The following is a 23,076-nucleotide window of genomic DNA, read 5'->3' on the forward strand; positions in this document are numbered from 1 at the left end:
GGTCTTGCAAACTTTATATGACCCAGCACAAGGCAAGGCCTGGGCCAAGTAGTGGGAGTGGGTGGGTAGGGGAGCAGGGGCGGGGGTAGTGGTATAGGGAACTTTCGGGATAGCATTTGAAATGTAAATAAAGAAAATAATAAATAAAAAAAATTAGTTGGGGACTAGGTTAGGGGTAAGGAAATCTGGAAAAAAATAGGTAAAAAGTGTACATATATTGGGGGTGGGGGTGGATGTAGGGGCTACCATACCAGAACTATTATTTTCAAAAGTATTTTCTAGTGGAAAAACTAATCTTTAAAAAGCAGTATCATTTAAGTTCCCCAAACATTCAGTAAACTGAGAACTATTCTCAGGTAGACTAGAACTGAAGGCTTACTGGCACCATCCCTCCAGACCACAAGATATGAATCGTCATATTTCCAAGTTCCTTCTCCCTGTTTTATTTATTTATTTATTTACTATATGTAAGTACACTGTAGCTGTCTTCAGACATACCAGAAGAGGGCGTCAGATCTCATTATAGATGGTTGTGAGCCATCATGTGGTTGCTTGGATTTGAACTCAAGACCTTTGGAAGAGCAGTCAGTGCTCTTAACCGCTGAGCCATCTCTCCAGCCCCTCTTCTCCATGTTTAATCTAGAAGTTCATTGAGAATCTTTCCAGCCTCAACTCTCCAATATGCCAGGAAACCTTTATCATTGTGGGAAGAGAAGCACTGGGAAAAATCCTTTGTCTAATGCAATGCACAAGCTTGCTTTGTCAACACCTGCTTGGTTACAAGGGAAAAGTCTGTTGTGCTGATGGATTCATGGAATTCTGACATCACTAAGGTACTTCTTAAAGCTCCCAAGCACATTGCAGGAATATATTCTGTCTTTTCTAGGCCAAAGGACAGAGAATAACAAAGTGTGACATATTTTAGCTTTCAATTCCAGTTTCTTGCTCACTAATAACTGGATATTCTTCCCACTTCCTAGCTCCCGTCCTCACACACCCCCAAGCCGCAGGTGTTCACCAGGCTCTATAGCCAGCTATGCCTCTTCTCTGGGCCCTGATGCTTTGACATTGGCTTGCCCACATTACAGGGGAGGGGATACAGAAATAAGTTTAAGGAGCCAGGTAGAAGATATGCCTACAGTCTAACTAGGAGAGAGTCAGAATTGGTATACTTTATAAGTCTCAGGCTCCAACATCTACTCAAGAGCCTTGTTACCATCTCACACTATCTTTAGAATACCCACACAGTAAAGGAAGAATTACACTGCTCTACCCCAGCTTACACATCCCTCATCTCACAAACACCGTGACAAAAATCTGTTTATTATTTTTCAAAACACAACAGAAAATGGTGGAAAAATCATTCAGATTTCCATTGTGGTAGAAAGCTGAATTGATAAGGCTGATCTGTCTCTCAGGCTGTCCAGTCTGTACCATGGGTGGATTCCGGACTGTGCTGTGCCAATGGCAGGGTTACATGGACACCTGCATCAGGACAGCCATCAGAAGAGCTGCAGGCCAGCTTTGAGCCCATGCATTTGTCCTTGGTTCCAGAGAAGGCCCTCCATGTTGCTGCTGCTGCCACTACTGCTAGAGTTGGTATTGCTGCCACCACAACATAGGCTCAGAGTGCTGCAGAGAGAATGGGTAGTTGGTGAGGGACAGGGACAGCTCTAAACTCTGCGGGAGCTAAGGGAACTTGACATGTATGTGCCTGTGGGAAGGGCCAACCTCCCGCCTGTCTTTATAAAGAAGAGCCGCCTGTCTTTATAAAGAAGAGCCAGGAGCTACTCTAACAAGTGATTTCATATGAGAACCAGGGGTGGCTCTGCCCCCAGCCTGCACCCCCCACAACCTTGAAGGGTGGAACTAAAATGAAGCATTATGCAGAACTGCAGTATAGAAACTAGGTCTCTTGAGATTATGGGATGGAAGTCCCACCCATGAAGATAAAGAGGCTGCCTCAGCAGGGCCTCTTTCCAAGGCCTAGAGCTTAGGGGCCCAAAGAAGACTTGGCTGGATCCCTCCCACATCTAATAACTAGTTAACAGCTCAAGGTGAGACTTGGGATATAGAGATAAGATGTCCCAACCCACCCCACATTTTAAGACTGCTTGAAATACCCTCTGTCTCTAACCTGACTCAAATACACTCATGTCCCTGCTTCCTGTAGGTCAAAGGACTTTCCAACTAGATGAGGTGTCATCATTCACTCACTCAGGCAGATGTATAGTTATACTACCATAGTAGAAAAACACTTAGAAGCACTCTAGTCCCACCCCTTCCCATCACCCATAACTTTACAAACAAGGAAACTGAGATCCAGAGTTGAGTAAGAAATTATTTGCCCAAAGTCACATAGCCCAGTCAAGGGTGAGGCTGAGGAAAGAATTAAGGGTGGGCATTTCATCTGTCAACTACTAATGGCAGAGGGCTGACAAGCTGGGACCAGTCACCCGCTCTACCAACACTTCCCCTTTATATCCGGGCACTCACTGGACCAACCAAGGTCAGGTTAGCTGGAAGAGAATGGAATCTTGTAACAGTAACTTATTCACCTGAGGCAATTGTAATCTCTGAGGTTTACTGCCTCCATCTCCTAATCTAGGCCTAATCCTAGAAGCTTCCAGTCTCCATACAATCTTATCTAGGTCTAGAATGTTTTCGGCCTCTGAGACTTACTGCTGAATAAGCTCACCCTTTCTAGCTCTTTCTGAGCTCTGGCAGGCTGGTCAACTCAGGTGTTCTGGCTCAAACTCCTTTCCATGCTAACTGATTCAATCTGGCTTCCCTCTAGGCCTCTCTTGAATTACTCTGCTTGGCCTCAAACTAACTCTAGCAATCTGTTCTAATCTTCTGGATCCTTTTCATTCTCTAGCTCATTTTGTCTTTATGAAGTGTTAAAGGTGTGTGCTAAGGGCTGAGCCATACCACAACTAGAAACAGGTTTTCTCAACAGAATCTCAGGGTTAACAGTGTGATCAAATATCCTGCAACAGAATTCTACTTCCAACTGGCTTCCACAGCTACCTCCTTTATTCATCTGATTCGAGGACACTTGGCTTCTAGAGCCTTCTCTCAGAAGGCTCATGTAAAAGAGAGTTCAAGTCATCTCCAGGGAATAAGCAAGCAGAACAGGAACGGACTCTCAACCCCAGTGGCCCAAAGACCAGTGCACACACAGACACTTGCACACAAACTGGGCTCAACCTAGAAGGGATGTCAAATCATCTGTGTGGTGACTTCGTCAGTTCTCTACACTAGGGTAAAGAAATCCTAAGAGGGCACAGTCACTGACTTATTTACCCCACTTTGTTTCTTATCCAGAAGGTAGCAATCAAAGAGGTGAGAAATCCCACTGCCACAGGTACTCACCTACTCTTGGACTTCTGGGGTTCTAGCCGGTGCTCTATTACAGGTTGGTCCAAAAGATACATGGTGTCATAATTATCCAGCATAAGCTCTGCTGGATCCTCAGTCTGGCCTGGTAGCCGGCCTAGAGGGAATGTACCCCATCGTACATCTTCTGTAGAACAGAGAGGAGAAAAGAATGAGCTTTTGAAAAGTCAAAATTATACTCACATTCAAAATTACACTCAGATTCCATCTTACCTCAGTCAGAATGGCAGACATTAAGAAAACCAGCAACAATAAATGCTGGTAAGGATATAGAAAGGGAACTCTGCTACGCTGCTATAGCCCAGCCACTATAGAAGTCAGCATAGGGGTTTTCTCAAAACAAGCAAACAAAAAACCCCAAACCCAGAATACCTTTCTACCCAGGTAGACCACTTGAGAGTATTTACCCAAAGGACTCTATAATCAACATATCACACAAATATTTGCACATCAATGCTTTATACAGCATTACTCACAGCAGGTAAGTCATGGGACCAACATAGGTGTCCAAGAACAGAGGAGTGACTAATGAAAATTTGATAAACATAAAATCAAAGGTTTTTTTCCAGCTCTCAGAAAGAAAGCGGATGCAGCTGCAGAAAATTATTAAGTATGCCAGTCTCAGAAAGACAAATATCATGCTTTATCTCATTTATGGTTTCTAGATCTTATAAAGATGCATATGTACTGTGTCAGATATTAATGTAGAAATCTTAACTATCAAGGGAAGTGAGGTGAACTAGTGAATGAAGAGTTATGAAATGAGGATGAGAGGATATGGTGGGGAATATGTTTAACATGCAGTGTATACTTTCACGAAAACTTAAAAGATTAATTTTAAAATATCAAATAATGCTTACAGAAAAAGTGGGTTGATTAGCTGGTTTTCCTACTAGTACACAGACCCACCCCCATCTACCTACCCAGCCCTCTTAGCCAATGCAGCATGGGCTTTCTGCAGATCTCCTGGCTCTGTCTGCACTGGTACCACTTCTCAAAAACACCTCTCTGTACATCTTAGCGCTTTGTAACTCTTATCCCTGGATACTTACATTATACACACATACACATAGCTAGACATCTTTGTTCCTTCTCTCATTCTTTTTAGGTAGATCTCCACATAAACATGGACATCTTCAGATGTAGCAATGCATAACTTAATAGAAATCACAGAATTCTTACAGCACGCCTTCTCCATACCCACCAATACTGAGGATTATCTGAGTGATTGAAATTGTTTATGCAGCTATACCCCTCATAATGTATCTGAATGCCATATTCTTTCTTAGTGGCCTTGTCCAAAGATACATACACACATAGGAAAAGATCCTGACTCAGTTAACATGCTCCCTAGGCTCTGTACAAGGTTATCAGTTCCCCAGATGCACAGAAAGAAAACCGCATATTCTACCCCACAAGGACATGCAAAACAGCACACACATTCCATCCAATGAATGTCTCCTACTCCACTTCCTGCCTCTTACAGCTTATTTATAGGTGGAAACCCCAGATATCTTAATGTCATCACACATGTACACATGCACAGAGGGAGGGAAGAAAGGCACACACATGGATCTCATAGATTTGGATGAACATCTAAAATCTGAACCACTCCATATTTTCTTTTGATCCAGTTTCTCTGACTTAGTGCCCTGGGTTTGAATACATATAGCAAACCCAGTTTTACCACACAATGTACATAAAAGCATGTGATCTAATATATTTTACCCATCACCTTTCACATTCCTTTGCTCTTACTGCCCAGTAAGGGCTCACACACAGCTACTTATATGAAACAAGTGATCAGTCTGACAGTAGTCCCTGATGTTTATATACTCCAACCTTAGAGGAAAGCCAGTTGCCTCTGAGGCTTGCCATATGCTGTTCACATCTTACTCCTTTCTTATCTAGTCTCTAGAGTGAAGGAAAGCCTCAAGAGTCGGCCAGCAGAGCATAGTAGTATCAAACTATAGCCTCACCAACTCAGGAGGCTGAAAGATGGGAGATCTTCAGGCAATCTTCATTTAAAAAAGAGTTACAGCTGTTGGGATACTGGGGTATGCAATCAGAAGGCTTAGGCCCCAGGATCTCAAGTCTGAGATTACACTGTGACACTCAATCTCAAGAGAGGTGGGAGGAGAGGAAGAGGGAGACAGAAAGGAGAGGAGGGGCCCATCAAAAATGGAGGGAATCAGGCTAGCCTGGTCTACAGAGTGAGTTCCAGGACAGCCAGGGCTATACAGAGAAACCCCGTCTCAAAAAACCAAAAAAAAAAAAAAAAAAAAAAAAAAAGAAAGAAAGAAAAAAGAGGGAATCAATGATGGAAGAAAATAAAAGTGGGTGTAAGGACTACATACCAGAGCTTACTTGCCATGCTGAGCCCTGCAATGCTTCTCTTTTCCGAGACGTGGTCCTAGTATTCTCAAAAACACTGGATCCCTGTGCAAGAGAGAAGCCCCCCACTTCCATCCTGTCTTCTTCTTCTTCATCATCATCATCATAGTCATCATCATCATCTTCTTCATCATCTACTTCCTCCTCTTCTACATCATCACTTTCCTCTATACCTGCCTCCATCTGATCTTGAAAGACCTTTTGGTCCTCTTCCTCATCCTCCTCCTGTTCTTCCTCCTGGTGTTCTTCCTGCTCCTGCTCTTCCTCTTCCTCCTCCTTCTCCTCCTCCTCCTCTTCTATCTCCTCCTCTTCCTCCATCTCCTCCTCCTCCTTCTCCTCTTCCTCATTCTTTTTCTCCTCTTGCTTGACATCCTTAAGGTTGCCTTGCTCCTTCTGTTGAATACTTTCTTCGGACTCACAGTTGGTACCAGATGGTTGTAGGTCCTCATTTAAGGTATCCAGTGTGTACGGAGCTTTCCCAGTGGAGGAGGAGGAACCTTCAATCGCCTTTGCCAAGCCATTCTCTCCATTCTGAGTATAAATGGAACAGACTCGGAGCAGCTTCTCCTGCTCTTCATCTGGCAAGACCTGTCCCATAGCTTTGAAGACTCTAAGCAAACAGAGGGACAGAGTAGGAAAAAGGTCAGTGTCGCAAAGTTACCTCATAGCTCAACACTCTGGAGTTTGAACTTGCTCACTGAACTTCACACCTGCCTCAAAAAGGCAGCACAACAGAGTAGACAGAACGCAAAACCCAACAGGACCATGTATGCTGAACCAGCTCTCTGGTACATCTGTTTTACTTCTTATTACTTCTCATTAGAATGAAGAAAAAAAACAGAATTCAGTTTCTAGGGTTCTGGGGGGAAGAAATAAGAAAGCTCACATAGAATGCCTGGCACATAATGGCAAGCAATTAATGATAGCTACTAGTCTGCACTGAAACACTACATATACAAATGAGCTAATAGGCATGCAAGGCTGGAAATGAGAACAGGAGAACACTGGAGGAATCTGTCCTGGGGGCCAAGGATATGGAGAGCAGTGTGCTGGCTTCTTCTGCTTGGAATACAATGTGTGATTCCTTATGGAAGCAGCTACAGCCCAGCCTGGAATAGAGGGAAAGAAGGAAAACAGCAGCAGTCCACTAGACAAAGCCAATGTGGAGGGGAGACCTGAGGAGCACTGTGAATTGATTGTGGGTGCTATAGGAGCTGAGGGGAAGCAGAGAACACAAGGAGGGTGTAGAGCCTGGGGGAGGGCTTCATGGAGGTGAGGCCCAGGTGGCCCAGGGGCAAGAGGGCACACACTGCCTGTGGCCAGAGTAGCCTGGCTGAAGGGTAAGGCCTGTGCCAAGGAGCTATAGGAAGAAAAGGCTGGAGCGGGGAGTGGTGGTGCACACCTTTAATCCCAGCACTCGGGAGGCAGAGGCAGACGTGTTTCTGAGTTCGAGGCTAGCCTGGTCTACAAAGTGAGTTCCAGGACAGCCAGGGCTACACAGAGAAACCCTGTCTTGAAAAACAAAACGAAACGAAACGAAAAGAAAAGAAAAGAAAAGAAAAGAAAAGAAAAGAAAAGAAAAGAAAAGAAAAGGCTAGGAAGGGAAGTGTGTGCATTATGGGGCAGGACACCTGCCAACTCCGAAGACAGGTCAAAGTTGCCTTTTCTGAAGATCACCATGTTAACTACAGGGAAGACCACAAGGGCAGTGCAGGGCAGCCTAGAGGCAAGAAGACCATGGAGGCATCTGTCTTCACAATCCAAGCCAGTTGGTAAGGGTGGACCTCAGGTATTGTTGGGAGACATGGGAGGGAGGGAGCTGTAGAAGACAGACACAAAGCAGCCGAGCCCAACTTGCTGACCAATGGAGATGGCCAAACAGAGGAGTATTAAACAAGACGATACTGTGCACATACAAGACGGTGCTAAGAGCAATGCCACTAAGGGATAGAGAGCTGCTAGGGAGGATGAGGGTGAGCACACTTCACAGAGCCTGGCCTCTAAGAGGTAGCCTGCACTGTGGGACACACAGCACAAGGGAGGGACGGGGCACATCCTTCTAGAAGTGTCAAGTGTGAAGCATGCATGGTTTGTGCAGGGAACACAAGCCATCTTGCAGACTGGTCACATGTATCTTTGGGGACAGAGCTGAGATCTACTGACTAGACTGGGAGTCCCTGTTGGCAGGACTCATTTCTTATTCCGAGAGGACACTGGTTCAAATTGAATTGATCTCCTGGCTGGAGGAAGATCCTGAAATGCTAACAACTTTGTGTGAGGAAAGGCCAGGAAGAAACCCTTCCCTCTCCTCCCTGTCGTCCATTAGTGTGATTAATAATAAATATCCCATAGGCACTTGGTGCTGGCAAGATGCCTCGTCACTGCTGTTCATTGCCCATCCGCCATCCCTAGCTTCCAGGCTGCCCATTAGGTGCTATGGTGAGAGGAGAACTCAAGGCCAGATTCTCATCCCATTATCAACAAACCACCATGATTTTAAAGTATGCTAATCCTCAGTCCCTAGATATCTTATCTGTAAAATTGTATTTTACTTAAAGGAAATTGCCTATTTAAGAAAAAAGCATGATGTCTGATAATTAACTATTCATGGCATCTTTTATATTTTTTTTTCCTCTAGGAGGAAAAAAAAACACCAGAGTTCTGTATTCACACAGTAACAGAAGTTTTCTGCCAGAGTTCAATCTATATGAAATATTAGGGAAAACTCCAGACTTAAGGACCAGCTACAGGGATTTCTGGCCCTAGCCAATGTGCAGCATACCTAGGTATAACTCCTCTATTTCCCATTCTATAAACCCTGTGCAAAAGGAATCATACCCAAGTGAGCTACTGTCACCAGTGGCAAGTGTCACATCCCTCTGTTATGCTTGGGTTAGATCTCTGTTCAGATTTCTCCACTCTGCAGGCACTCTTGAAGGTCATCTAACCAAGCCTCTCCATGTTCTTTTCACTCCCCCCCCAAGTACACAGGCATCCTATATTCCTTCTATACTTTGAAGCTTTGGGTTGATTGTTTTTCTCCTTGAAACGCTCAAATGCTTCTCCTTTGACATTCTAGCCTGACTCCTATAGAAACTGCTCATTTGATTCCCAGTTTCTTATTCATGTCACTTATAGTCCAGGGCTCTGGCATTGTGGCTATATAGTTTGGTCCCATTTCCTGGAGCTCTTGCCTTGGCTGAATTTGTCTGTAAGGCCACATTTTTTATTTTATAAATATGTCTGTAGCCCAGATAGGGTTCAAGAAAGACTTTTGGATCAAATAGATGGATGACAAAACTGACACTGTCTTCACATCCAGTTCCCCACTTCACTCATTCCTCAGACGTTGGGTCATCCCCTTCCTATAAAAGAGGATATTTCACTCAGTTCAAGGGCATTTACCAAGGCCTGTATGGTGACTAGATTTGTGTGATGTGCTGGACTACAAAAATCTAATTCAGAGCTCTTGCCCTTGTAAAGCTTAGTCTAGGAGAGGGAAGGAGACATACGAGCAGGGCGAGGAGGCAGAACAACACAAATCTCAACCTTGGGAAATATTCTGGAGTCAATAGGACAGGCTAGGCTGTGCTCCCACCAAGTGTGATCTGTAATAGTTAAGGAGGGTTGTCGCTCTGGACTTGGACTGCCCATCCAAAGGCAGATAGATGTTAAGCAGACAGTTGAGCAGTAGAAACGGAATTGTAGAGGAAAGGACTAGAGTAAGGAGGCATGGGCTGAGCAGTTTATATACACCAGAAAGAAGCACTGGCATTTCTAGGAGGGTCTGGCATCCAGCATTAATGAAGCAGATACAGGGATTAACAAGGAGCTCTGCCTTGGATATTTAGGTCACGAGAGCTTTGGGACCAACCAAACTGCAGCAGCTTAAGGAGGAAAAAGAGTGAGAAAAAAAATCAAGATGAGAACCATTGTTTGGAGATGGGAAAAGAAAAAAAAAGCCCAACAAAATATACATGGGCAAAACAGATGCTACTTGGGTTGTTATTACTCTTTTAAGATGAAGGAAAAAAAACAAACATCAGACACATTCATAAAGGGTACTAAGCAAAGGAAACAATGAGGTAGGGCCTTACCAATGCTGCCATACTTGCCTCCAGAGCACAGCCAGAATAGACTTTGATGCAGTGCAAGACCACCTCAAACTAAGATTGGCAGTGTTGGCTACATAGACAGATCAGCTCAAGAAGGCTCAACCTTAGGTTGAGGGAAACCTGGTACATGCCTTCATGCACTGGAGGAAGCTCGGGTGAAATGGGAGAGAAGCAGGGACTTGAAGTCAACGTGTATGTTCAGAATAGTCCAGAACTGGAGACAAAGTGGTCAGTAAGCAAATGATCAGACAGAGCATTGAAGCCTGGCATGAGATCAAAGTCTCAGACTCCACAGGGGTGGCAATGAGCAGTGCTCTGTGATTCGATTCGCAGGGAGAACTCAGCTACCCAGGCTGAAGAAGGCAAAGCACCCGAGCAGGGAACTCAATGCCAGCGTGAGAGGCTGGAAGGCACACACCGCCAGAGGATCAGTAGAGGAGAAGGTGTTAAGGATGAGTGAAGTGATAAACTACAGGCAAGGATGAGGAAACAAAGGGAAGGAAAAAAGAAAGGGAAGGAGCTTGGGACACAAGGGAAAAGCAGTGCCATGGGATAGGAAATTCAGAAACCAAAAGGACAAGACAGGGTGGCCACCGAGTGGGATACTGGACTGTCAGCTTTTAGAGGAAAGTTCTAAGTAATGAAAATATGCTGCTGTATACAGTGAAGAATGAAAATCTCTGGAGCTGAGGAAATGCAAGGGTCAAATGAATTGTTCAAAACCAATACTGCTTTAGCAAGCAGGAAGAGAATCAGGTACTAAAGGCTTCTAGAAGAATGAGGGCTTAAGGGCCAGGAACTGACAGAGAAAAGGGAAAAGAATACAACCATGGGTATTTACAGGAATCAAAACAACATTCCAATTGACCACACAACCTGGAGAGAACAGAGAAAAGGGGTCTTCCAAAGAGATATGGTTACCATGACAGGCAGGTTCAGAAACAGAAAAATCACTAAATGTCAGGTTAAACCTTTGCTTTGCTAAGAAGGCATTAGGGACTGTTGAGTAACTTTCAAAGGTGTACTCAGGGAAGCAAATAGAGGAGATAGCACTGGGCTTGGAGACAGAAGACCTGGGTCCGCTAATAAACACCAGCTACTATTTATTGTACACTTAATCTGTACAGGCCACTATGCTAAGCGTTCTCCCACTGGACTCAGTTTAGCCAAGCCTTACACTGCATGACTATAGGCAGCAGCATCCTACCCTCCCCCTTCCAGACTCAATTCTCTCATCTTGTTATTAGAAGGGATATGGGGTTAGTCATCACCATAAAAGCCTTCCAATTTTGCCAGTCTAATGCAGAGAGGCCCTGAGCCTTCCAGGGCCATACCCTCTTACCAGATGGAATTAAGACTTACACCTGAAGGAGTTGAGGGCTGGCCCAACAAGGTGAGCCCAAGCAGGACTCGATCACCTGCGGCCAGTCAAGGGTGGCAGAGCAATTGAACAGCCTCCAGTTCTTTCTTGCTTCCCACTGGCCTGCAGAAAACCGCCGAGCATTTCGTCCTGAAAGAAAACAAAGAAACTTAAGAGAAAGAACCATGTGGGTCCTTCACCCATTCTTCAACCTCAAAAGGGATTAGGCTCCATCTCTCTTCATCTCCCCAAATTTCCACCCTGTAATTTCTTACTCAAAACATCCAGAGTGCCTCCTTTCTGTGGCATTGAGAAGAAAAAGGAAAAGGGAGATTTTTTTTTCTAATTCCCGAAGCACTCTTTGGCAACTCTAAACTTTTAACAAGGCAGTTAAAGGCAGAGCTGAGGACACTGGCAGATGCTTCTCTTTGGGATGCCTGGCCCCTGGGAATAGGGTTAGTTTTCCTCACCACTCTTGGTGTTGGCCACGATCAGTTCAACGGTCCATCTAAGGATGTAGGTAGGCCGGATCCCAGTGCTCCCCAGGGTAGACAACTCAGAGAACAGCCTCTCTAGCAGGGCCTGTGTGAAGGTCTGGGAGTGCAGGCCCCTGAGCAGGGGTTGCCAGAACTGAGAGAAGGGCTTTGGCACCAACACTTCATTCAAGTCGATGTTTTCTGGTTTGTGAGGGATACCCGTTGATGGATGGGAAGGGCAATGGGACCAAGATCAAGAGAATGAGAGAGCAACAAAGCAAGCCAGCAAGAGGGGTGGGCAAAAGAGAAGAAAAAAATTGCACACCAAAGAGAAAGAACAGACACGCCCAAGTTCCAACAACAAGAATTGCCATTGCAGAACAAGAGGGAAGGAAAGCAGAAGAGTGGGAAAGAGAAACCAGTTAGTATCTGGCAAACAACAACTGATACAAAACCAAGTATAAAAGAAAGAACTCTTTCTGACTTCAGCTCCGTCAATAACTCACTGTGTGAATTTGGTTCAGTAACTTCCCCTTTCTGGACCTCAGTCTGACCATCTGTAACATGAGGATGTTGGACTAGATGACCTCTCAAGGCCCCTCCAATGCTGCTGTTCTAGCTCTCTAGCTAGTGGCTAAATCATATTTGACAAGGCACAACAACAGTGTTAAGAAACCCCACCCTACCCATTCCAACCCACCTTAACCCGATTCAACGCCACCTAAAAAAGTCCCAGGACACAGCAGGATTACCTATTCTGTTCAGCCAAAAGGGCTGACATTTCAGCCCCACCCCACCCCACACTCCAGCCTACTTCTGGAGTTCCCACCTAAGAAACACAGAACCCTAGTGTTTCAGTGAACACCCAGGACCCTACCTTCATACTCTATCTGCAAAGCTGCCAACTGCTCAAAAGTGGGGATGAGGAAGCCATCATCTAGAAAAGCATCCAGCACAGCATCCCTAAGGCAAACAAACAGTTTAGAGAGGCATGGCTGCACATGCCCATAGTCCCAGCTACTTGGGACACTCAGAACCACCCTGGGTAATATAGGAAAATGAGTCTCAAAAAAAGAGGTGACCTTTCCAAATAGGCTGGACTGACTCACTGGTTGTTTAAAGTTGAAATGACTTAAGGGTCTGGAATATGGCTATATCTCAGTGGTACAAGACTTAACATATTGTGCATAAGGGTCAGAGTCTAATTCCCAGTACCAAGAAGGAAAACGAAAAGGCACAATAGAATGAAACCAACAAAAAGACTCCTATTCCTACAACACTTCCAAAACAGCTAATACCTCTGGTTCAAATGGCCAAAGTGTCAGTGGTGGAGAGTAATCAGAAGATAAAGCTATTAGGCCTCAGGTTTCCTGGGACTGAGTCAGTCTGGAATCAGTAGTCTTTATACACTCATGTACCAAGCATGTGGTGATCTAAGTCCCAGAAATGAGAGCAGAGGTGACTGAATAGCTCAAATCACAGCATAAAAGTCCTAGACTGCGAGAAGAAATGATACACCTGGGATGGCCACATGCTTTTGGACCTCAGTTCCTCCACTGTTTTTGTTTCTCCTGTCCCTTTCTCTAGCCTTCACACTAGCAACCTCCTTCTTTTTGATCCTAGAGGTAAAACTGCTAGATATGCAACTGCTCGTCCGGGGATGACTCAGGCCTCCTTACAGAGAACCCAAATCAAAGTCAGAGGGGTCGGAAACATCAGCAACAGGGGAGACTTCTCAACTTCAGCTAGCTCAAACCAGTTCCTGGCTTGCTAAAGAGTCTCTCCTAGCTGACTAGGTCTAGCAGGAGTCAAGCTTTCAAGCTCTCCCAGTATCTAGCGGGATGACAACACAGTCGGTCAGCTCCTTCTATCCAGCAGAGCAGGCTCGAGAACACAACTGTCCTTACACTCATCCCTCATCTCCTCAGATAAGAACCCTAAAACTTAAAGTAACCTACCAGCTACCGGCTCAGCACACAAAGGCAGTTACTGCTATGTAGGGCACAGAAGTAATTTTTTTCCAGCTGCTAGGGGAAGCTGTCCCTCCAACTTTTGCTGAAGGGCACAGCTAAGAAGTCTAGCATGGGTAAACGCTAATGAAATGCCTCTGGAACTGAGCATCATGGAGTATAGATATTTAATCCAAGCACTGGGGAGGCACAAGCAGGTAAATTGATATTTGAGTTCCAAGACAGCCTAGTCCACAACAGCCACAGCTACACAGGGAAACCCTGCCTTAAAAACAAAACAAAACAAAACAAACAAAAAACAGCACCATTACCTTTGGAACTAGTCTTCTGGGAAGAAAGACAAGAAAACAAGGAGTCCCAGCTTGCATGGCAAGCTTTCATCCAAACTCACCTATATCAGATCTAGTATAGATTCTTTGCAACTCTGCATCTTAGCTTTCTTTTAACTTTCCTTTACTGTAGGGCCAGCATTGCTTCCATAGTTTTTTGTTTTACCTTCTTTCTTCCCTTTTTGGCACTGTGAGTCAACGTAAGGCCTTGTGCATACTAGGCCACTGCTCTACCACTGACCATCACACTCCCAAGCCTTCTTCCACAGTGTGGTGGCAGCAAGCTCTCCAAAGTCCTTTCAAATTGAATTTAGGCAGAATACACAAGAGCAACAAGTCTTGCCTACTCTGCTTGATCTGAACAGTTTGTGGGCAGGGCAACACACTGCCATAATGGAGGGAACCTAGCCTAGCCTCCAACAGCCATGCCCCAAGAAGACCTGTCCTCAATCTGCCTGGCCAAGATTACCCAAAAGATGCTGACATCTTCCAAGAGCTGTTTGAAAAAAATAGACTAACAGCACCTCAAAACCAGGTGGTGAAGTTATATATCAAAAGAATTTTTTCTATTTGTCAAGTCTGTCACATTCCATGTGATTCTATTTGTCAAGACTCACATTCCATGTGACATATTCCATGTGACACATTCCATGTGACATAGGGAAAAGGTTGCCAGGGACTGCATGACTACAGGCATTTATAACTCTGGTTATTCAGTAACTCTCGATAGGCACCCTGGCAGCTGGCAGGGTTAGAGGCAGATCATACAGAAGACATAATCACGGCTTAGGGGAGGAGGATTAACTCTAGGATTTCCTACAAGAGAAATCAGCTAGCTAGAACACAACTGTTCTCTTTCTGGTACTAGGGATTGAACTCAGGACAGTGTACATACTAGGCAAGCATGATACCACTGAATTATAGTCCCAGCCAGTTTTCTTTTTCCCCCCCTCAACTATTATTTTTGAGACAAGATCTCACTAAGCTGCCCAAACTGGCTTTGAACTCATTCTGTAGTCCAGGCTGAGAATTGGCAATCTGTCTACTCAACCTCCAAAGTAGCTAGGATTACAGGTCTACATCACCAACTATGTCTTGTCTTGAAACCCAATTTCAATGAGGCTATTACCCTCCACAGTAGAGAATAGGCAACCCTGAGTTACCAAGTTACAAACCTGTCCTCCCATGAAATGCTCTTGAGTTCTTCTAGGATACATTGTACACGTGGGGAAAGGTTATTCCACACTTTAATAGCCTGAAGTAAATGCCTGTATTTCTCCAGCACCTGACAGCAAAAAGAGTCCAATCAGAAGTCTGACTCTGTCAAGGACCCCACCCCAAACCCCTCCAGGATCTCTTCTCATAGGACCTCAGCACTGTCCTTGCGGGAACAGGACAAAGCATGCATGGTGAGCCCACAACTCCTTTATAAGCCCAACAACTAAAAAGACCTAGATTTTCTCCTTCTCCCACTCTCCCCACTCCAAATCCTCTGTGGCTCCCAAACATCAGAGGTTCTGATACTTAGATACCAATTGGGAGCATTTGGTTTGAGATGAGCAGAGATCTTTGGGCCAAAGGGTAAGGAGCAAATGGGAGAAATATGTTGCAGGAGCAGGAGAATTGTTGAGACCCAGGTCCCCGTCCTAGTTCTACCATAAACTATGTATATAACCCTGAATCTGTCCCTTCCATCATCCAAGGTTTCAATCTGTCAGTGCAAAGGGGAGAAAAGACCCTAAATGGTTTCCAAGCCTTTCTACAACATGTACATCTTAAGTCTCATCTGATCTAGAGACACTCTTACACCCCACCTGTTGGTCATTCTGAGAATCATAGGGCTATACAGCTATACCCCATTCCCAGTTCTCTATACCAGAGCAAATAGTTCATCAACTTTATTATCTGCTTGCTCTCTTCCATCAGTTCACAGGATCATCTGACTAGACTCTGCTAGTCTCCTTCCTAGTTCCCACCCTCTCCAAGAAGTACCTTTGTGCTTTGCCACTTTTCTTCCAAATTGTCTGAGAAGTTCCCTCATGTTTTGCCACTTTCAAATTCTTTCTCAAGAATTCTCTTTCAGGCAGCTGGCAAGAGGGAAGAAATGGCTAGGACAGGTGACAGCATACCGCACCAAGGATACTAACCTTAAACTGTTCCTCTTCATAGGATACCAGCAATTCTCGTGCTTTCTCTGAAACCAGAATGAAAAACAATGAAGGAAGCCTAGCCTCTCATTCTCTCTGGGAATCTGAGCTTCCTGTACCTTGAGCTCTAAGCTGACAACTAGAATTGCTTCATCAATTGAACAATCAAATTCCTTCCCTATTTACTTCATATAACTCAAAAAAGATGGTGGGGCAAAGGCAATATCCATTCACCATGGAAACTCTCCCAATAAGATAGTTTGTGACAGTGATTTTTTTTTTTAATGCTGGGATTCCACCACAGCATACAGAAAATAAACTATCACGGAAAAGAGGCAGGACTGACCCCAAGCTTCAGTGTTTCAGGCACATGCGCCCCTTTTTGCCCCATGAATACCTACCATACAACTCCTTATGTCTTGGAGATGGTTCTGGATGAGAAGCTACCTCTTCATTGCCTTTAATATTTGCATCATCCTTGACAGCCAACTCTTCATCTTTGTCATCATTCTGAGGCTCTGGTATCTCTTCAAGTATATCATCAACAATAATTTCACGCTCCTCTTCTTCAGTATCTTCTGCATCTACCTGGTCCTCATCCAACTCCCAGGTTTCTTTCAGGCTGCCTTCCAGTTGACGGGTCCAGTATGTCTTCTGGAGCCAATTGAGGACAAAGTAGCAACCTAGAAGAGGCAGGGGTAGATTCAAGAGATATGCCATAAGACCAATTATGGGCAAGTAATTAGCAGGTCCCCAGTTCTCTGAGCCTCTATTCTCATAGTGTATGCATAATGGGAAAGTCTAAGGAAGAGATTGGCTCTGAGGCTCAAATCTCAAATATTTGCATATATCCTCTCTTGTATTCTCCTGCTCTCTGGTATCTTTCCTGGGGCGGTGTGGGGGGGGAGTATAATGCTGGCTTTAGACATGGGTACCAAATAAAGCAAGGGGTGGTAAATGGGAGAACTGAAACCTAGGTATACCAGCTACTTCCATGGCATTAACCAAGCCTCTTCCCTTTTCTAGATCTCAGTTTCCTGATTACAAGGGAAGTGACTAAATCAGGGATTTAATCGAGATGAAATGAGCAGAAAAAGAATGCCTGAGTTCATGACACTATGGTTCACACCTCTCAACTCACCCCTTCAGACTACTATACCACCTACAGAGCCAAACTGAAGAGGAAAGCAATACCCTGTAATTAAAATAGCAAAGGGGACCATGACAGAGTCTACAGAGACAGCTTAGCAGCTTAGAGAATTTGCTGTACCTGCAGAGAACTCAGGTTTAGATGCCAACGCCCAGAGCAGGTGGCTCACAGCTGCCTGTAACCCTAGCTTCAGGGGACCCAGCAACCTCTCCGGGCCTTCAGCATCCATATACAAATAGCAAACACACACTCACGTACATAAATAAAAATAACTCTGAGGTGGTGCACGCCTTTAATCCCAGCACTCGGGAGGCAGAGGCAGGCGGGTTTCTGAGTTCGAGGCAAGCCTGGTCTACAAAGTGAGTTCCAGGACAGTCAGGGCTACACAGAGAAGCCCTGTCTCAAAAAAACAAAAATAAATAAATAAATAAAAATAAAAACTCTAAGGTTTAAAAAAGAACCAGAATAGTACACTGCCAAGTCATATTAAACAAGGTCATACTAATCCTGATTTCATTTTTTCATACTTTCCACATGGATTTTTTTCACTATGAAAAGGCTACACATTATGATCAGTAAGCTTATGAAAGCCAAGCCTTATACTGTAACCAAAAGAATTTATACTGTATTTCCCCTGGTCCTGACACCAGGTATAATCCTCCTCTTTGTTTCTCTACCCGAAATGCCACCCAGCCCAGGCCCATGAGCTTAACACACCCACAGCACTCACCTCTGCGGCAGTCATTGATATGGGGCATTTTCTTGTGGGTCAAATTGTGGCGAAGTTCAACAATCCAGTCTGGAATGTTCACCTAATTAGGGGTGGAGAATGAGTTTAGTTAGACATGAGAAAATAATAAGGCTTGAAGAAACCCAGGGATGAATCACCCTGGCCATCCATCCCAGTGAAGTTTCCAGTCTTAGATTACAATCCAGGGTTCCTGATTATATTTTACTGCTCACTGGAAGAAGTCTTAACATGAGAAAAGGCAATTACCCCCCACCACCAGCCATTCTCCTTCAAGAGATTTCTGTGATGGGCATTACTAATAACCTCGGTTTCCCTTTGCCCTTTCCTTCTTCCTAGGTACCTTTATTCTTCCTTGCCTCTCATAAGAACTCTAGAAAGTTTTCTTCATGCTTGAGAACATATCTGCCATCAAACCCCTATATAACTAACATACTTACTGAAGCCAGAAATACCTGGCTTTTTTATTTTTTTATTTTTGCTGCTGCTTGGGTGAGCTGTCTCTTTCCTCAGATTGCCGGCTCCCTGCGGGCAGGCATTTGACTGCTACTCTCTTTTGTGTCCCTACCCAGTGGGATGGTCAGGCTCCTCACTTTCACTGGGCCACTCCAAACTAGCAGAGCCAGCCAAGCCCACTGAAATGCAAGTAACGGGAAATAAGGGAGCAATCTTCTTTAAAACTGGACATTCAATCATCCAGTCAAAACCTTTCCGGTATGGACTCCAACAGCACAAGAAATAATCCTGAGACTCGACAAATGGATTGCATGACACTCTTTAAGTTTCTGCACATCAAAGAAAATAACAGAGCAAAGAGATAGCACAGCTTAGAAAATGAGAAAAATATTTGCCAAGTGTATATCATATAGATCATTAGTAATAAAGAATCCAAAAAATTAAACAATAAAACATTACCCAATCAATAAATGTACTAATATATAGTTCTCAAAGAAACATACATGGTCAATAAATATTTGAAATAGTGCTTAACAGCCTTAGTCATTAAGGAAATACCAATTAGCTGGGCAGTGGAAGGCAGAGGCAGGCGAATTTCTGAGTTCGAGGCCAGCCTGGTCTACAGAGTGAGTTCTAGGACAGCCAGAGCTACACAGAGAAAAAAGAAATACCAATTAAACTTTTTCAAGATTTGATCTCAGCCCAGTCAGGATTGGTATCATTAAAAAAAATAAGCAACAGTAAATGGTGGTGAGGATGTGGGGGGAGTGAGTACCCTCTTCACAGCTAGCAGGAGCATAAACTGGTATGGCCAAATGTAAGTTCCTAAAAAACTAAAATGAAAATTATATGATCCACCTATTCCACTTCTACACATTTACCCGGGGACTCTAAATCAACATACCTCAGAAATACACACCCCCACTTACTGTTACCCTTATTTACAGTATCTACAATATATAATGAGCCTATAGGTCTATCAACACATGAAGACAATATGGAACATACACAGAATGGAATTTTATTCAGCTGTAAAGAAAAATGAAAGTATGGTATATTCAGGAAAACAAATGGAATTGAAGATCAATATGTGAAGCAAACAAAATAAGCCAGACTCAGGCTCAGAAAGACAAGTGTTTCAAAATTTTTCTCACATGCAGAATCTAGATTTAAATTTATATAAGTGTGTATATATGTTTAGGGCAAAGAATAGAGAAAGAGGAGTGTGGCCTATGGAGGAAGGGAGCTAATGAAAGGGACAAGGAGAACAAGGAAAGCTAATGGAATGTGACAAGCGAACAACAGGAAGGGTTATTTGAGAGAAGAGGGGGGATAGGAGTGGAAAGCAGAGAAGGGCAAATAAAACCCAAGTATAATAGTGTAAGTACACATGTCGTAGAGGAACATACTATTTCACGAGTTAACAACCACCAAAAACTGGAAAGCTAAGGGCCTAAAGCTTCTACTGGTTTACCTGGTAGTGATGAGATAAACTGTGCGATTTGCATACCTTACCCCATGACCTACTTAGGAAGCCCTCCTAGAAAAAGAGAATGAGCAATGCAACCTTTCACACATACCTCCTGAGCCAGGTATTTGAGGGGAAGGTTAGAAGATTTGGTCTTCCTCTCTGAGATAAGATTCACAAACCTGGGTTGGAAGAGACAAGTGGCATAGTCCAAAAAACCTGTTTTACTCAAAATTCCTTGTGAAGTTACCTTTCTACTGACTTCCCCATTCTTATGCTTGGTGTCAGCCAGAGCAGGGGTAGTCCCCGACATTTACTACAGGAAACAACGCAGACAAATAAGACACTTCTGGTCTTGGAAAATTTGGTCTAGAATAATCATGACATATGGTAGAACACAATGTGCTGTAGATGTCAGAATAAATGACTACATGAAATAATATGGGGAACACAGATAAATGATGGAAACAGAGGACAAAGGGAGAGACATCAAAACAGATTGAACAAGGTTTTGTCACATGAGAAAACTCAGTGGTAGCCCTCCCCCAACATGTATGAAATATTCTGAATTTCACACCTCCCACACATTCTAGAAGGGAAGGAAGAACAGAAGAGAAAAAACTTTCTGGAAAAGGGAAAGAGGGTTGTGTGGACAAGACATAGCTGTGAACAAGACATAGTCATGGCCACGTTAAAAAAACAAAAACAAAAACAAAAACTCACGGGTTGATTCACACACAAAGACCCATCCGTGGCTTTTTGTTTCAGGTAGCACCCGAATCCATGTTTACCCACCCCCAGTTCCCAAAGCCAACTCCCCAGTCTTACCCTCTGCAGGTCTTACCTGACCAATGCCATGCCATAGAGCAGTCTAAGTTCATCAGTGCCCAAGGTACCGGCTGCATCGATGAGCTTGCATCGTATCAGGTCAGCAGTAGAAGCCACTGCCAGGGGCAGTTCGTTGCCTAACCTAAAAGGCCACACAGTCCAGCACCATCATAAAAATCCTTACATTGAAAGCCGGGCGTGGTGGCGCACGCCTTTAATCCCAGCACTCGGGAGGCAGAGGCAGGCGGATTTCTGAGTTTGAGGCCAGCCTGGTTTACAAAGTGAGTTCCAGGACCGTCAGGGCTATACAGAGAAACCCTGTCTCGAAAACCAAAATAATAATAAAATAAAATAAATTAAAAAATCCTTACATTGTTCCATCCTTTACCACAGAAGCTTGGTCGTTGCATTATACCCCCATTACACACTGGAAAGTGCACGGAGATACAAAACACTGTGGAAAAGACGGGGTCAAGTCCCCGGGATCCAACAGTAATGAAGGAATTGAGAAGCTGGCTGGTGTACACAGAACAACATTCCTCAACAGTTGTGTGGACACAGTCCGCTCTCTCCCCGTTCAAATTATTTAGGTATGGGAACCCCAAATCTCTATATCCCGCCCCCATCATCCTTCTCAATCCTGAATCTAACCTAAACGGTGACAGTCCAATCCCTAACTGGAACCTGAAAGCCACCCTAACGTATCAACCTACTCTTTTAGTCCCGGCTCAGGTCCCCTCTATTTTGGACATAAAACTTAAACCTCACAAACACAAAAATATTATTGGAACGTACGCCCTGTTTTCCTTCGACGAGTACAGGAGTATGGCTACAACTTTTCCCCAGGTACTTAGGAGAGAGGCACCATAAGGCAATTTCAGGGAAGGCTATAGAAAATGTGGCCGTCGGGGAATTCGACCAGGGAAGGAGTGAGGCACCACCAGCGCCCAGGCAAGAGGGTTGACCTGGCCGCCTTACCTGCTCCTCCATACTGTAATTCGGTTCAGCGCGTACTGCTGCAACTTGTGATCATCACAGAACAGATAAACCGTCACTTGCTCCCACTCAGCCCTGCTGAGCCACGAGACGACGATACCCCCGGCACTCGGCGACTCTGGCTGGTTCTCTTTGAACGACTGACCGTCCCACGCCCGCCACACGCGCTCCATCCTCTGGGAGCCAAGAGCGGGCCTCTGCCCGGGTTCCCACCTCAACCCAAGTGCGCAGCTTGTCGCGCGCCACACACCGCCTTCACTCCAAACGGCACACCACCAGCCAATTGGAGAGCATGACCCCGACATCAGCCCGCCCCTCAACTTTACTGTAGCCAATAGGAACGTGGGACCCCGGTCTGCCTTGCAGAATTCTGGCACCGCTCGCTGCCGGAAGTGTTCATGTACAAAGCCGCCTTACCAGAAACACAGTCACTTCAGCTTCTAGGTTCTGCTAATTTCCTGTCTTGATGAGCATCGTCTGTCCCAGCGAGTCTGGATTGCAAGGAGAAAACAAATCAAAACAAAACTTTGCGCCCCTTGGTGGTCTACCGAAGAATTGCACTCGATTACTGTACTTAGGGTGCTTTCAAGGTTTGGGGTTTGTTTTTTTTTGGGGGGGTTTTGGGTTTTGTGTTTTGTTTTTTTTTTTTTTAAGATTTGGCAGAACAAACTCGGCTTTCTTGGCAAGTACTGAGTAAATTAATACCAGCCTGTTAGGAGGAAGGAAAGAGAACAGTGTGAGAAGGGTCAGGACCATTAAAAGATGGTAATAGGGGCAGGAAGTTAGTATGAGCAAAGTGCATGCATGCAGAGCCGGGCGTAGTGGCGCATGCCTTTAATCCCAGCACTTGGGAGGCAGAGGCAGGCGGATTTCTGAGTTCGAGGCCAGCCTGGTCTACANAGTGAGTTCCAGGACAGCAAGAAAGAAAGAAAGAATAAATCTGGGCTGGTGAGATGGCTCAGTGGGTAAGAGCACTGACTGCTCTTCCAAAGGTCCTGAGTTCAAATCCCAGCAACCACATGGTGGCTCACAACCATCTGCAATGAGATCTGATGCCGTCTTCTGTTGTATCTGAAGACAGCTACAGTGTACTTACATATAACAATAAGTAGAATCTTTTAAAAAATAAAATAAATAAATAAATAAATAAATCTTTGGGCCGGACTGAGCGAGCGGGGCTGACCGGAGTGAGCAGGGACTGAGCTCACAGAGTTGACCAGAGCAGGCGAGGTCTATGGGA

The 23,076-nt window shown here is 44.6% G+C and overlaps 1 protein-coding gene across 2 annotated transcripts; it reads right to left on the reverse strand.

Annotated features, from left to right (window-relative positions):
* Window positions 1–1,228: 1,228 nt before the first annotated feature.
* Window positions 1,229–22,130, reverse strand: Las1l (LAS1 like, ribosome biogenesis factor). 2 transcript variants are annotated; one of them, XM_029534434.1, is made up of 14 exons: window positions 21,819–22,076; window positions 20,857–20,982; window positions 20,125–20,194; window positions 18,071–18,152; window positions 16,592–16,873; window positions 16,191–16,237; window positions 15,219–15,328; window positions 12,622–12,707; window positions 12,251–12,301; window positions 11,739–11,945; window positions 11,271–11,418; window positions 5,757–6,403; window positions 3,376–3,526; window positions 1,229–1,632 (listed from the first exon to the last, which is right to left on the reverse strand). In XM_029534434.1, the coding sequence occupies exons 1-14, from the start codon at window positions 22,007–22,009 to the stop codon at window positions 1,503–1,505; spliced, it is 2,328 nt and encodes a 775-aa protein (XP_029390294.1). In that variant the 5' UTR covers window positions 22,010–22,076; the 3' UTR covers window positions 1,229–1,502. The 2 variants fall into 2 exon arrangements, with proteins under 2 accessions (XP_029390294.1, XP_021043673.1); XM_021188014.1 differs by lacking the exon at window positions 12,251–12,301 and having other exon boundaries at window positions 1,296–1,632; window positions 21,819–22,130.
* Between the last annotated feature and the right edge of the window lie 946 nt (window positions 22,131–23,076).

The sequence above is a fragment of the Mus pahari genome, chromosome X, assembly GCF_900095145.1.
Source record: "Mus pahari chromosome X, PAHARI_EIJ_v1.1, whole genome shotgun sequence".
NCBI lineage: Eukaryota > Metazoa > Chordata > Mammalia > Rodentia > Muridae > Mus > Mus pahari.